Here is a 14,570-nt window from a genome sequence, read left to right as displayed (position 1 = left end):
TAAAATTAAAACAACAATTATTTTAAAATAGAAAGAACCTATTCAATGAACAGAAATAAGAACTTTTTTAATCAATTTCTTCGTTTATCAAAATAAGTGTAGAGAATCTGATCAATCACAAGTAGTCTCTTTATAAATTAGAATGAATAGAGAAAACAAAAGAAAATAAAAAGGGAATTAAAATAAATAAAGAAAACAGAAAGGGAATTAGAATAAATAAAGAAACCAAAAGAAAACAAGAACACGTTAGTTGGTCTCCATCCTCTCTTTTGTTACTTTTATTAATTAGAATAGATAAATAAAACAAAAGAAAACAAAAAGGGAATAACACTTACTGCATGCTGGTCTCCCTCCTCTCTTTTGTTACCTTTATTCATTATTTCATTCAAAGATAACAAGAAGAGAAAACCCTAGCTAGCCTCCACCGCCGCTGAACGGTGTGACCGGTTGCCGCCGTCCGTGGCTGTCCGAGGAGTTTCTCTTTGTACTGTCCGTGTTTTTCCAAGTCAGATCCCCTATTTGATGTCTTCTTCATCACTCCGCGCCCATCCTCCGTCGGATTCTTCCTGCTGCTCGCGGTCGTCTTGTCGCCGTCGTCTCGGCGTCATTATCTCGAAGGTCAGTGGCTTTGGTGTGCACCTATTCTTCGATTTTCATTTTATTCTCTGGATCTCTGTTCTAAAATCAACAAATTATTTAATGATTATAGGGTTTTGTTTTGTTGAAATCATTGAATGATTATTTGATTTCGGGGTTCTGGCTCTGTTGTACTGCTGCTGCTTTGTGTTTTTGTAAAATTTGTAGATTATTATTTGATTATTCAGCTCACCGTTGTATGTTTTGTGTTTTAGATTATAGAGAAAAAAAACCAATAACTTGAAACACTTGCACACAAACATGCCCAGTCCTAACAACAGCTTTCCGATGGATCCTTTCTTGAGTCCTTTCCCTGTTCTCAGAACCTTGGTTGTAACCATGGTAAGTCTCTGAACGAATTTCATTAATATATGTAATTTAAAACCCTAATCCCAAATTGCATGCAACCCATATATAATTAAATTTATCATACAATTGATCCCTCTTTTAATACGTCTTTTCACGTAATTTTTTTTTATTTTGTCTAAATCTTTTATATTATTTTTTTTATTTGTCTTATGTTGCAATATTTTTTTAGGAGTCAATAAAAATCAATATCTCAAATTTTAAATTATAGAAAATATGATACTATGTTATAAAATTATTTTTTCTAATAATTTAAGCTCATAAAAAATTTTCAATTCAAATCTTTTTTTATTTTTTAAATTATCAAGACAGATTTTTTCTTCTTTTGGATTATGGAAGAAATATGATTTTGGATGCAGTCTAATTTTAAAGTGATTTACCCAAAAAATATACCTCTTCTTAGTTGCTATAAAAGCCTAGGAAGTATGGTCTTATACTGTTATCATACATACTTGCTAGAATTTACGTTTGCTCTTATTTTTTTATCTAGAGAAAAAATGGATAGACAATATGATTTGTTAGAGATGATTGCACCGCCAAAAGAGAGCTGGAAGATTCATGTCAGAGTAATCAGACTCTGGTCTTTACCAAAATTCAAAGACCCCAAATCCAGTAGCTCTATTGAAATGGTGTTGATGGATGAGCAGGTACTTCTAATTTATTTATCCACACAATTATTTCTCTGTTTTTATACACATAGTCCCACATTTATATGTTCCTCACTCTCATAATTATTACAATTTCAATCTCAACAGTTTTATGGTTTTCTTGTGACCATTCAATTAAAAATTGAACAAGAATAAAACCCAATTATATATTTCCTTGCAAGAAAAGCAAGAAAATTTTTTATAAAAGAATATTTTACAGTAAAAAAAGATTTAAATTTTAACTCTGTTAAATATTGTTTCATTTAAATTTTGTTTCATAAGAAAATTTATATAATTTTAATTATTATCCTTATAATGTCCTATAACAATTAAATAATGCTTTAAAAATTAATGTGTCTTATTTTGGTTTAAATTCTGCATTAAAGAATTTTATTAAGGAAATATAATTTTATAAGCCAAAATAATTTATCAATATGATTGTATTACATAATATGTTTATATTTAGTGTATTTCATTTAAATTGGCTGATGCGTCATTTTTTGTTATAGGTATAGGACTATAAAAAATTGTATTATTTAGTAAAATTTTTCTTCAATTTGTTATTGGCTCTGTTTTATATTATTATGCGTTTTATTTTAACACATCTAAAGACAGATTTCATATATATAGCAACTAAAGAATTAGTATCCTTAAAGGTATCGTTGGTAAGGAGTACTAACCTATTTATTTTTTGGTTTTTTCACGAACTTCGATTTCTAGGCCATAACTATTTATTAACAGTATTTTATATTTTTATTTTTAATATATATGAAGCAACTTTATCTTCAATATGATGAAGTCATGTCACAATGAGATCCCCATCTTGCTTGCGACTTACATGTATCAGAAAAATTAATCTTTGCCTTCTATTTTGTTGTATTTTATTTCATGAATTTTTTAGGTAATTTAGTATATGTCCTCATTAAGAGTCAATTTAAATGAAAAGAATTCAATCCAAATACCAAGTCTTTCCATAAGTGTGACTAGCACGCATATATATATATATATATAGAAAAGAACAAAATCTAGGTGCAAAATATAAAACTAACTCTTCCTTTTGTAAAAAATGTACACTAGGGAAAAGAAAAAGATTCAAAAGGTTTCACTGTCGGCCATGAGGAACTATAATGGAAAAGAGAATCATTTAAATTGAGAATGGAGGGAGGGATATTTGGCCAATAAAGAGGGGGTTTTGAGAGACTTTTAGCAAACTTTTTAAAATGCTCTAATTAGATATACAGTTAAAATTAAATATTCTAATTATTCTCAATATATAATTAAATATATGTTTAAAATATAACGATAGTATATATTAAAGTATTAAACATTTGAATCCATTATGTGTATATTCTTCCTTTGGTTGCATATAAATCTGTTACTAATGCTTAATACTTAATATTCTAGATTTAAATCATATTTTTAATTTATTCGGTTATAAATATTGAAAGAAAATTTTTATATAAATTTTGTTTGTTTATTTAGTTGGAACTTATTGGTACTGGGTGTAGAAAGTGAATAATAAAATTTTTTTCTTTGTGAAAAAATAGGGAACAACTATGCATGCTTCTGTAGGTGAGGATCTGATATCTGTGTTCGAGTCATTGATATCGGAAGGAACTGTGTATTTTTTACATACTTTGGAGTTAACAACAACTGTGGGTTGTATCGCACAACATCGCATCAATTTCGGTTGTTTTTTCAAGATAGAACTACTGTCTTACCCTCTTTCTGTGATGCAATACCGTTATATGGTATTAAGTTGGTCCCTTTTAGGAAAATTATGGGATACTCTCCTCATCATCCTTTTTTGGTTGGTAAGTGTATAATTTATGGCAAGTACACAAGTTGATTTTTTTTTTAATTATGACAAAATATCACTAAAACGTGTGATTTGGGCACATTTTTCTGTTTGATATTTATTTAAGACGTTGCTGGAGTTATGGCCGGCGTAGAGGGTGAGAGGAAATACATGAAGGATGTCAAACTTATTAACATGATGGTCATTCATATTGAGAATGACGGGTGTATTTTTTTCAACAATCCTTACTCACCACTTAATATGTTTAAATAAGTAATCTTTTATTTTCTAAATAATTTGCATTTCTATACAGTTTACAGCTTAATATTGTTGTTCTTGAAGAGATGGTGGACTGGATCAAGGATTTTCTAGCATCGGGCGATCAACAACTGCCAATAGTTATTTTTCAATTTGCAAGAGTAAAAAATTTACGTGAGTATTTGATTACTATCAAATGATTATATTCTTATTGTAACTATTTTTACTAATTATTGAGATGCAAAATGGGTGGCTCATGAAAGGTTGTCAATAGAAGGACGGTTATGCCATCAATATTTTCATATAGTAAAAACATTTGAGATAAGTAGGGATTTTTTTAAATATCATTGGAAATTCTCTTTTTTGTTTTTAATTTCTAAAATTTAATTGGTTGAAGTGATACAAACTATTATTATATAAAATTGGATAAACGAGGTATCAGCAGTTTTTTTTTCTTCGTTGATTGTAAATCCTATGTTGAATTACTCGAGAATTAATTAATCAATATATAATTTTAAACTATATTTCTGTTATTATATAATACTTTTTATTATTTTATATTTGCATTGAATATTTTTTTTATATGTCATTGCTAAAATAAAAAATTTTAATAATTAATTAGGTTCATAGTAGGTTATAATTATTTTTTTAAATCTAAGTACACTTTTGGTTACCTTCCATTCGATAATTCTTCTGTCATATATAATTGTACAACTCATTTAAACAATGATTGTTATATATAGGTACCAATATTGTGCAGAACATTATGTATGGTACTAGACTCTTGATAAATCCAGATATTCCTGAGGCTTTGATGCTTCGAAAAAGGTATTGTAACAATAGTTGTGAATTATTTATGGTTGTGCATATTGACTGTATTTTTGTGGCATCGTGATTGATAAGTAGTGTGTACTATAGAGAGATCTCGCAGTACCTGTCTGTGGTTTCTGGCAAACCAGCATATCTTGATGAAGATGAAGTTTTATATTCCATTGGGAGGAAGACAATAAAGGAGTTACGTGCTGCTGCGGATGTGAGTGCTTTATATAAAACTACTTTTTTTCGTTTGGTTAATTTTTTTTTTAAAACTTTCAAACTGTTCCTATATAGGTTGGATTCTATGTTGTTCGGGCCACTGTTCTTGATGTTGAACCCGTTCCAAGTTGGTGGTATAAATCATGTGTTTGCAGCGTGAAGGCAGAAGCTAATGCGGATGAATACTTCTGCGATGGCTGTAATAAGAACGTGAATAATGTGGTTGACAGGTATTACTCTAATTAGATTTATTTGTCCAATCTTTTCATAAAAATGCAATATAGTTAACTAATTGATTATGTTGATTTTTAATGATTTAGCAATATCTGGCTTAATACTAATATTTATTAAAAACAAAAACTGCTTTGGTTGATGGAAATCTGGTTTAGCCACACAAAAAAAAAAAGCTGGCAAACAAAGATAGAGTGCACAGAAAAAAATTCATATACCTACATCACTTTTATACCAAAGTCTCCTTTGCTAGGCTAAAATCTAGAAAACTGATAAATCTAAAAAAAGTTGTGTTTGAGCATCTAAATTATGTTGAATATCATTTTTATGATTTTGTTGTAACTAAAGGGTGATAGGCCAGGTGTTAATTGATGTTTTTGAATAAAAAAAAACAGGTATAAGTTGAATTTGTTGGTTTTTGATGGTACTGGTACAACGAACTTTGTTGTGTTCGATAAGGAGGTCGCAGCACTATTCGGACGAACATGTACTGAGATGGTGAAAGAGTTGAATGTACGTGAAACCAATTTCGTTGAACACGTTATGATTGTCAATAAGATATGTTTGTTTATTTAGAACGATATAAATGTAAAATTTTTGGTGTAGGAAAAAGGGAAAGCAAGCAAAGATCCTACTGGTTTTAATGAGTTTTTCCTTGATAAGGAGTTTCTATTCAAGGTCGAAGTAAAAACTACTGGATGGTGCGATTCTTATGATGTATCGGTGATACGTTCTGATTCTACCAATTTACCGAGGTGGAGGGACACTCAAGGCCCGGTAAAATCTGGTGTACCCAGTGCTGGTCCTATTAACCCTATGCATGTATAATTTCTTCTTTATTTTTTGTTGATTTTTAGACTATGTATATTAAGACTTAATTTGCCAAATATGAGATGTTGTTTATTTATTTTTTTTCATTGTTTTTTTATGTAGTCTCGAGGTGAAGATGGATGTTCTGTTTGTGATGAGTCACCTTATCCAATTGTGAAAAATTTGTCTGTTATTAAAAGACCTGTTGTGAGGGTATTCATTTAGTCTTCACTTATATGGCCTCTTTTATATTTTGAAATTTATTTTTTGGTTAAAATCTTAATTATACTTTTTTGTTTTGTTTTGTTTGAAGCGTCTGTTGGATGAGTTCAACATGTCTGGTACTCCTTCCATTAAAAAGTAGCTGCTGTGAAACATGATGTTTTTCATGTAATGGAGATAAAGGAGCATGTTTTAAAGGTTTGGTAAAGTCTTGGCTATGACTATTGTTTATTGAGAGAACAGATACTATTCAAATTTTAAAATATTTTAAATTAAATAATTATTGTTTTGTTTTATTTAATTATCTATGTTTTTTGGTACATGCTAATGACATTGAAAGTACTTTCTTTTTATTTTGATACAAGTCAAACATGACTCTAATATATAATTAGATAATTATGGGTATTGTTATATATATATATATATATATTATTTTAGATGTTATTTTTTTTATTAAAATTTATTGAATACTTTTAGAATACAGATTTTTTGACTATATGATTATATCTGCTATTTTCTGTAATTGACTAAAAGAACAAGAAAGTAATTGACTAATTGACCTGTATATCAAACAATAGTCATTGGCGTTCAGCGACCTTGCTCCTCAAGTTATTATTATTTGGGTGGGGATCAATCATCGTATTTTAAAGAAGATAGAATAATTTAAGCTTTTTGGTGGTGTTTTTTTTTTTTAAATGTTCAACATGGATTCCAAAATATCAGTACACTTAACACTTTTTTTTCTTCCAATTTTATAATTTAGTATTAACTCGAAGGATAGCGATTTTACCAACTTCTAATTAATAGAGTCACTTATTTATTATATGCTATTTTCAACTTATTCTTAATGTGGGAGAGTTGCTGCGTTGTCTCTACTTTGACAACAGTGACCCTTCACTCTCCCTCCTCTCCCCCCCCTTAAGATCGAGATTTAGAGAAAAATTTTGATTCATGAAGTTGTTTAAAGATCAGAAAAATATTCAGAAATAGGAGTGGTTCACGAAGAAGATGGCACAAGTTTTAAACAATCATGACATGGGACTGATATATATTAATCATATTCTAAATTCTTCAACCTAAACTCAAAATCCGCAAATAAAAATTAGTATATGGATTTTTCCGAAATAAAATAATAAGGGTTTTTTACTTAAATAAATTTTATAGAACCCAAATTTACTGGATTCCCCTGAAATGAGATCTGCAACGTGATTATCCTGTTTCTATTATTATATAAATCGTCTTAGGCTGTGTAGGATTAAATAAAACGTAAATCATTTCAGCCTGGAACGATTAATGCATGATCTAGCAAGGGAAACAAAGGGTAAATCGTGCCAGGTCCCTAGAGTTAAAAGGAGAACGTAAATCGTTCCAGGCTGGTAGGTTTAACATGTTGTTGAGCTAAACCACATTAGGCTGCCACAATTTACACACAAAGGAGACCCTACTCATCTTGGCGCGATTCACGTGTTACTTGGTAGCACAAACTGGGCTGGGACGATTTATGCTTGCAATGTTGTTGAGTTGATTGCATGGCAAAATTAACTACGTTAATATGTTGGATCATATAGTATATGCTTAGTATGCAATTTAGAATAATTTTGAATGAAGACATTGTGCGACGGTGAGTTTGGTGGGTTTAATGATTTAGGGTGTACGTAGTTTAGTATAAGACGTTAGAAATTAGTATATTATGCAAAATTAATATTTTTTAACACCTTTTGACATTTTTTTAAAGAAAAAACTAAAATTTATATATTAAAATTTAGTACTCTTTTATTATAATTTGTTAGTATTTTTTTTAATTTAATTTAATCTTATTAATAAAATTAATAATTGAAATTATAAAAATTATATTTTTATTTTTTAAGTTAAAATTTAAATAGATATAATTTAAATTAAAATATTATAAATAAAAATACCCTATTATACATAAATAGTAGCAGGGTGAGTAGGCTTTCCTTTGTATGTAAATCGTGGCAGTCCAATGAGGTTTAGTCCAACAACATGTTAAACCTACCAGCCTGGGACAATTTACGTTTTCCTTTTAACTCTAGGGACTCTGGCACGATTTACCCTTTGCTTCGCTTCCCTTACCAGATCATGCATTAATCGTTCCAGGCTGAAATGGTTTATGTTTTATTTAATCCTACAAAGCCTAGGACGATTTATATAATAATAGAAAGAGGGTAATCACGTTGCAGATCTCATTTCAGGGGAATCCAGTAAATTTGAGTTCTATAAAATTTATTTAAGTAAAAAATCCAAATAATAACATTAATAAAAAATGCTTTTAATTTATTATTAGTCAATCATTGAACGTAAAATTATCAAATAAAAAATATTATTAAATGAGAGTAATTACTGAATGAGATTGATTGTTAGGGTGTTGGTGTTGTATGCTGCTGGGACTTATTAAAGTATGTTATATTATATTTATGACTCCGTAAATAGAAACTTTTTATTTGGTTCAAAAAGGAAAACTATTAAATTTAAAATAAAATAATATCTTTGATTCTTTCCAACAAATTATAATATATACACATTAATATTTTAGTCCAGCCCAAAATACAATAGCTCTATATAAGAACTCTACAATTACATATAATCTTTCATACTCAATATTTGATTATTAGATATCCTTTTGAAGGTGTTACTGTTGCACATTGCACCGCATCTTTATGTAAGTTTTATTTATTTTTTTTCATTTCAAATAAATTTTTTAACTGTTGATTAGTCTTCTATTGATTAGTATTTTCATTTTATTTTGTTCAACTTCTTTACAATTTTATTTTTTTTACTGTTCACATGTTATAAACTTATTAGTTTAGTAATTGAAAAGAATTAATATAATATAGCTTAATTGTTAAATATTTGAAAAAAAAAAGATTATTATACACTCTCTAAAAATACTGTTACTACACAATACACTATGTTTTATGTAATTTTTATATGTTTTATGTAAGTTTCATTTTCTTTTATCAGATAGGTTAAAGTTTGTTAATTTGGATACTAATTTTTATTATTCACTCAATGTAATTATCCAAAATTATATATTTTATTATTTATAAAATAAATTTAAAAATTACACGGAGAACATGCAATACCACCTTTTAAAAGTATATTATTATTATTACTATTATTATTATTGTTATTATTATTATTATTATTATTATTGAAGCATACCACAAAGTTGTATTTAATTTTTAATACGTAATCTAATTTTTAATATTTAAATTTTAAATGACTAAAATTATTCTGTGTTGAATATTTTGTCTTTAACTAATTTTTTTGTTATAATTATTATTGTTGTTGTTGTTGTTGTTGTTGTTGTTGTTGAAGCATACCACAAAGTTGTATTTAATTTTTAATACCTAATCTAATTTTTAATATTTAAATTTTAAATGACTAAAATTATTCTGTGTTGAATATTTTGTCTTTAACTAATTTTTTTGTTATACGTTGATTAAAAAATGTGATTTATTGAATACTTATATATAATATATATACATTTTAATAAGATTATTAATTTGTGAATTAAAAGTCACTGTTAATATATTTTTACATATTTAAAAATTAAATTTTTTATTTTTTAAGTAAAAATTGATACCTCATAAATTAATCAATAAATAATCAGTATTGTGAGTTAATGGATATTTAAAATTTAACTTCAAAATAAGTATTAAAATTTGAAAATTTGTATTCGTAGCTCATTGTTGCGGAAGAAGTACATTGTAGATAAGTGACTTAACAACGATAATGTATCCCACTCCAATCACACAATCAAAGGTTGCAAGGTTAAGATGAAAGATAATTTTGACAAGAAAACGAAAAAGACTTGATGATAATGAGTCTGCTTTCTTTGGTGCTTCTGGTAAGTGTTTTTCTAAAACTTCTTTAATTTCTATTTTTTATGGGAATTACAGTTTAAACTATTATTGTTGTTGAGAATATTAGCGAAGTAATTTGTACTATACATAATTTTTTAAATATTTTAGTTTAGTGATTTAAAAACTATAAATAACTATTCATCTTTATAATTTTTTTTAAACTCATATTTAATAAGCTATAAATTACATAAAAACTATGCAATCTTCAAATCTTCATATACTATTTAGGTTAATTAATTATTTAATATTATTTAAAATATACTCTATCATAATTTAAAATAATATACTATTTATCTTAAATTAATACATGAAACTCTATATTAATTGGGAAACTATAAAATTTGATGGTTTTGTGTATATCTATTTAACTCGATTTAAATAAATTGAAATTTTAAAATTATATTTAAATTTAGAGTTTTATTTATTATTTAAATTGAATTGTATTTATTTTTAACTGATGATTGGTTATATTTTGAATAATATGATATGAATACTCATTGATTTAGTTTAATAATTTAAAAAATAATTCAATAAAGCTAAACCAATACAAAAAAAATTTTAACTACGAAAGTATACTACTAAAATTATATAAAATCAAATACGAGATTAGTTAATTGAATAATTATTATTTGTGTTTCATTTATTTTTTTTTTACTTAACAGTGTCGACGAACAACAATAATACAAATTTAATTGACTCATATTTATCTAAATTTAATTTATATCGGTTTAATGATGAAAATTTTCTATATATTTCTCATTACTCATTCATAGGGAAGCAACTATCTATGCATGGTATACACTGTGCCTCGCATGAAATTTTTGGACAGGAAAATACTCCTCCTAATTATGTAAGACCTTCTACATCAGAGATAAGATCTAAATCTTTAACTCTACAGACGGATCCTTCATTGACAAGAACTCCACTGTCCGTGTTAACAAATAGTACGTATAGTTAATGATTGCCAAATGATTCATACACCAATATTTAACAAAAAGTATACTTCATCGGAAATCATTTATATAACATAGATTTATTAAAATTCTAGCATACTCCAGTGTACAAGGACCCGTCAATAATCTAACTGAAGTCGTTTCACAAAATCAGCTTCCATCACACTCCGGTTTCCACCAATCGTGCCTAACAGAAAGGTAATTTAGAAAAGATAATCGTCATTATTATATTCTTTTTTTTCTATAGTTTCTATGGTTTATTTGAATGAAATTTAACTTTTTTGTAAAGAAGTTCTACTATGATTGGGGTGCAAAAAGGACAATCTTCCTCTGTTGTTGCTTCGGTGGCTATTAATTTGGCACAACTTTATGAAGATGTAAATTTATCGACTGTTAAGACACATCCACCAAACGCTAACACACACAGTGGCCAACGTGTTGACCCTTTTGTTGATGATGAAGGTAATTTTTCACTATATCAAGAATTTAAGTTTGTAGTTTGCAAGATATATGAATTATTAGTAATACATCAAAATGATTATGTTTGTATTTTTTATAATTTTTTTTACTGTAGTTTTGAATGGTTATGATGATTCAATGTTGGATGTGGATATGGAAGATAATTTTATACCGTCCTCAGAAATCTTAGACGGTATGTAAAATTTTTATCTGTATGCTTATTTGCATTTGTGTACATCATGGACTAAATTGTATCGGTATGACAACTGAGTAGCTAAAGAGAGTTCATTCGGCAGATGTATGGGATATAGGAAATCCTATTTATCAATGTCAACACTGTAAAGCATGGATGTGGTCTGGAGAAAGGCTTGCTAAATCCAAACAGTCACCCCAACCAAAGTTTTCATTATGTTGTATGGAAGGAAAGATCGAGCTTCCTCTACTTTCTGTGCCTCCTGATGAGCTCATTCAGCTTCATACTGGAGGAGATCAAAGAAGTATTCATTTCCTAAAAAATATAAGGACATTTAATTCAATGTTTTGTTTTACATCAATGGCTGAAAAAATTGACCGTGGGGTGAACAATGGGACTGCTCCTCCAATTTTTAAGCTTGGGGGTCAAAACTACCATAGCATTGGTAGCTTACTTCCTCCTGATAGTTTGGGACCAACATTTGCCCAGCTATATATTTATGACACAGAAAATGAGATTGATAATTGAATAGGCACACTTCGATAATTTTCATGCAACCAGTCAAATTTTTTAGTTATTTCTTATCTGTGAGAGAAAATAACATAAATTTTATTGTTTTTTTTTTTTGCAGTTCCAATGAAGCTATAAATGAGCGGGATAGGGAAATTGTGGCAATATTAAGAAACATGCTAGATAGATATAATAGTTTGGCAAAGAGTTTTCGCTATGCAAGAGATAGATACCAACAGGAAAATTGCACAAACATAAAGCTTAAGTTGATTAGTAAAAGGACTACAGATGGCAGGACATACAACTTGCCATCTGCATCTGAAGTGGCTGCATTGATTGTTGGCGATGTCGAACAACTTAGCAAGGATAGAGATATTATTATAGAGAGTCAATCTAGAAAGCTCCAGCCGATTGATGTTTTTCATCCATCTTATTTAGCCTTGCAATATCCATTGTTGTTTCTGTATGGGGAGGATGGATTTCATTTGGGTATTGCAACATCAGATTCTATCTCCGCTAGACCTACAAAGATAAACAAAACAATCACTTTGCGACAATTCTTTGCTTTTCGACTACAGAAAAGGACGGGTGAATCTCCGTTAATTCTGAGATCAAAGAGATTATTCCAACAGTTTCTGGTAGATGCCTACACAATGGTGGAATCAGAGAGGTTAAAATTCTTTAGGTGTAAACAACCACAGTTGAGGGTTGATAAATACAAATGTCTGCATGAAAGTCTTATAAACGGGGATGTAGATGCTGCAAGGCTTGGCAAAAGAATAATACTTCCCAGTACTTTTACCAGTGGACCTAGGTATATGATGAATAATTGTAAAGATGCGTTTGTAATTTGCAGATATGCAGGATATCCTAGCTATTTTATCACCATGACCTGTAACCCTGAATGGGATGAGATAAGAAGAGAAGTGACTTCCATTGGATTGAAGGCAGAAGACCGTCCTGATATATTGTGTCGAGTTTTCAAGATCAAGCTTGATGGTTTGATAGATGACCTCAAAGAGGGAAAAATCTTTGGCAAAATTTTGGGATGTAAGTCTGTGTTTATGCAACGTTTTATTAAAATCCTATGTTGTAATGCTTTGCTCATTTGTCTTTTTCAATTTTCAGACGTTTGTACTGTAGAGTTTCAAAAGAGAGGGCTTCCGCATGCACATATCCTTTTATTCATGAGTAACAAGTTCAAGCCACAAACACCAGATGACATAGACAAACATATAACAGCTGAGATTCCTGATGAAAATGAAAGGCCAAATCTACATAGAGCTGTTCAAAATTACATGGTACATGGTCCATGTGGTCCATACAACAAGAATTCACCTTGCATGAAGAATGGATCATGTTCAAAGTTCTATCCTAAAGAGTTTAGACAGCGAACACTCATTGATGAGGCCGAATTTCCCAAATATAGGCGTACTGATAACGGTCGAACAGTGAAGAAAAGGGAATGTGTACTAGACAATAAGTTCATTGTTCCGTATAATCCAGAATTGTTGCTCAAGTTCAGGTGCCACATAAATGTGGAATACACATGCCAAACAAGTTCTATTAAGTATCTGTTTAAGTATGTACACAAGGGTAATGACCGCGTAACAGCTACTCTATACAATGCTGGTGATCCGTCAGAAGCCACACAAGTTGTTGACAAAATTAGGAATTACTACGATTGTAGGTATATTTCGGCATGTGAGGCAGTCTGGCGTCTTTTTGGATACGAAATCCAAGAGAAAGAACCATTTGTGATTAGACTTCCATTCCATTTGGAGGATGAGCAACCTGTGGTTTATGGTGAAACTTCTAATGTGAATGATATCGTCGAAAGAGAAATATCTCATAGGTCCATGTTTTTGGGATGGATGGCAGCGAACATGTCATATCCTTATGCTCGAAGTCTGACTTATGCTGAGTTTCCAACCAAGTTTGTTTGGAAGGACGATTCTTCAAAGTGGTTTCCTCGAAAGAAAGGCTTCGCAATTGGAAGGTTGACTCATGTACCTGCAGGTAATGACGAGTTTACATTCAATTTTGATCTTACTTATTTAAGGATTTAAATTTAAAATCTTAACAGCCTGTACTCCATGTCCATTTTATTCAATTTATCTACACTAGAAAATAAATGTTCATATAACTTTCAACAGTTATAATTTGTAGATTATACGATTTTTTATTTTTCAATATTTTTTACAAAAATTATTCTTAAGCGGATGTGAAGCTACATAATAATTAAAATAGCGTAGCTTAATCCATTTAACAACTTAAAAGTAGGATTTTAACCAATTTTTTTGCAGCAAATATTGAAGAATATTACCAACGACTTCTCTTAATTTGGGATGAGGCCCCAATGGTTAGTAGGTACTGCTATGAAGCGCTTGACAAATGCTTGGGTGACATCATGAGGTGTTCCCCAACATATAGCAAAGATTTGCCCTTTGGAGGAAAAGTGGTTGTACTAGGTGGAGACTTTAGACAAATTCTTCCTGTCATTCCACGAGGATCGAGACAAGATATCGTTCATTCAACCGTGAATTCATCTTACCTTTGGAAGTT

General features: G+C 29.4%; 1 protein-coding gene across 1 annotated transcript; it reads left to right on the top strand.

Moving 5' to 3' along the window:
• On the top strand, positions 347-6,304 carry LOC107615007. The gene is made up of 12 exons (XM_021111632.1): positions 347-618; positions 852-978; positions 1,493-1,649; positions 3,197-3,463; positions 3,575-3,879; positions 4,449-4,533; positions 4,624-4,738; positions 4,816-4,970; positions 5,367-5,484; positions 5,578-5,793; positions 5,905-5,994; positions 6,095-6,304. Exons 5-12 carry the CDS (start codon positions 3,792-3,794, stop codon positions 6,143-6,145), a joined length of 918 nt encoding a protein of 305 aa, XP_020967291.1. The 5' UTR covers positions 347-618; positions 852-978; positions 1,493-1,649; positions 3,197-3,463; positions 3,575-3,791; the 3' UTR covers positions 6,146-6,304.

The sequence above is a fragment of the Arachis ipaensis genome, chromosome B09 (assembly GCF_000816755.2).
Source record: "Arachis ipaensis cultivar K30076 chromosome B09, Araip1.1, whole genome shotgun sequence".
Lineage (NCBI taxonomy): Eukaryota > Viridiplantae > Streptophyta > Magnoliopsida > Fabales > Fabaceae > Arachis > Arachis ipaensis.
Note: the sequence above shows the minus strand (reverse complement) of the source record. Positions and strands in the feature narration are given on the sequence as shown.

Bases quoted from the DNA above. Each gene is read 5' to 3' on its own strand.
- LOC107615007 (XM_021111632.1), top strand. From the start codon at position 3,792: ATGGTGGACTGGATCAAGGATTTTCTAGCATCGGGCGATCAACAACTG. The intron at 3,880-4,448 runs GTGAGTATTTGA...TGTTATATATAG, and splicing joins TGCAAGAGTAAAAAATTTAC to GTACCAATATTGTGCAGAAC. The intron at 4,534-4,623 runs GTATTGTAACAA...TGTGTACTATAG, and splicing joins GCTTTGATGCTTCGAAAAAG to AGAGATCTCGCAGTACCTGT.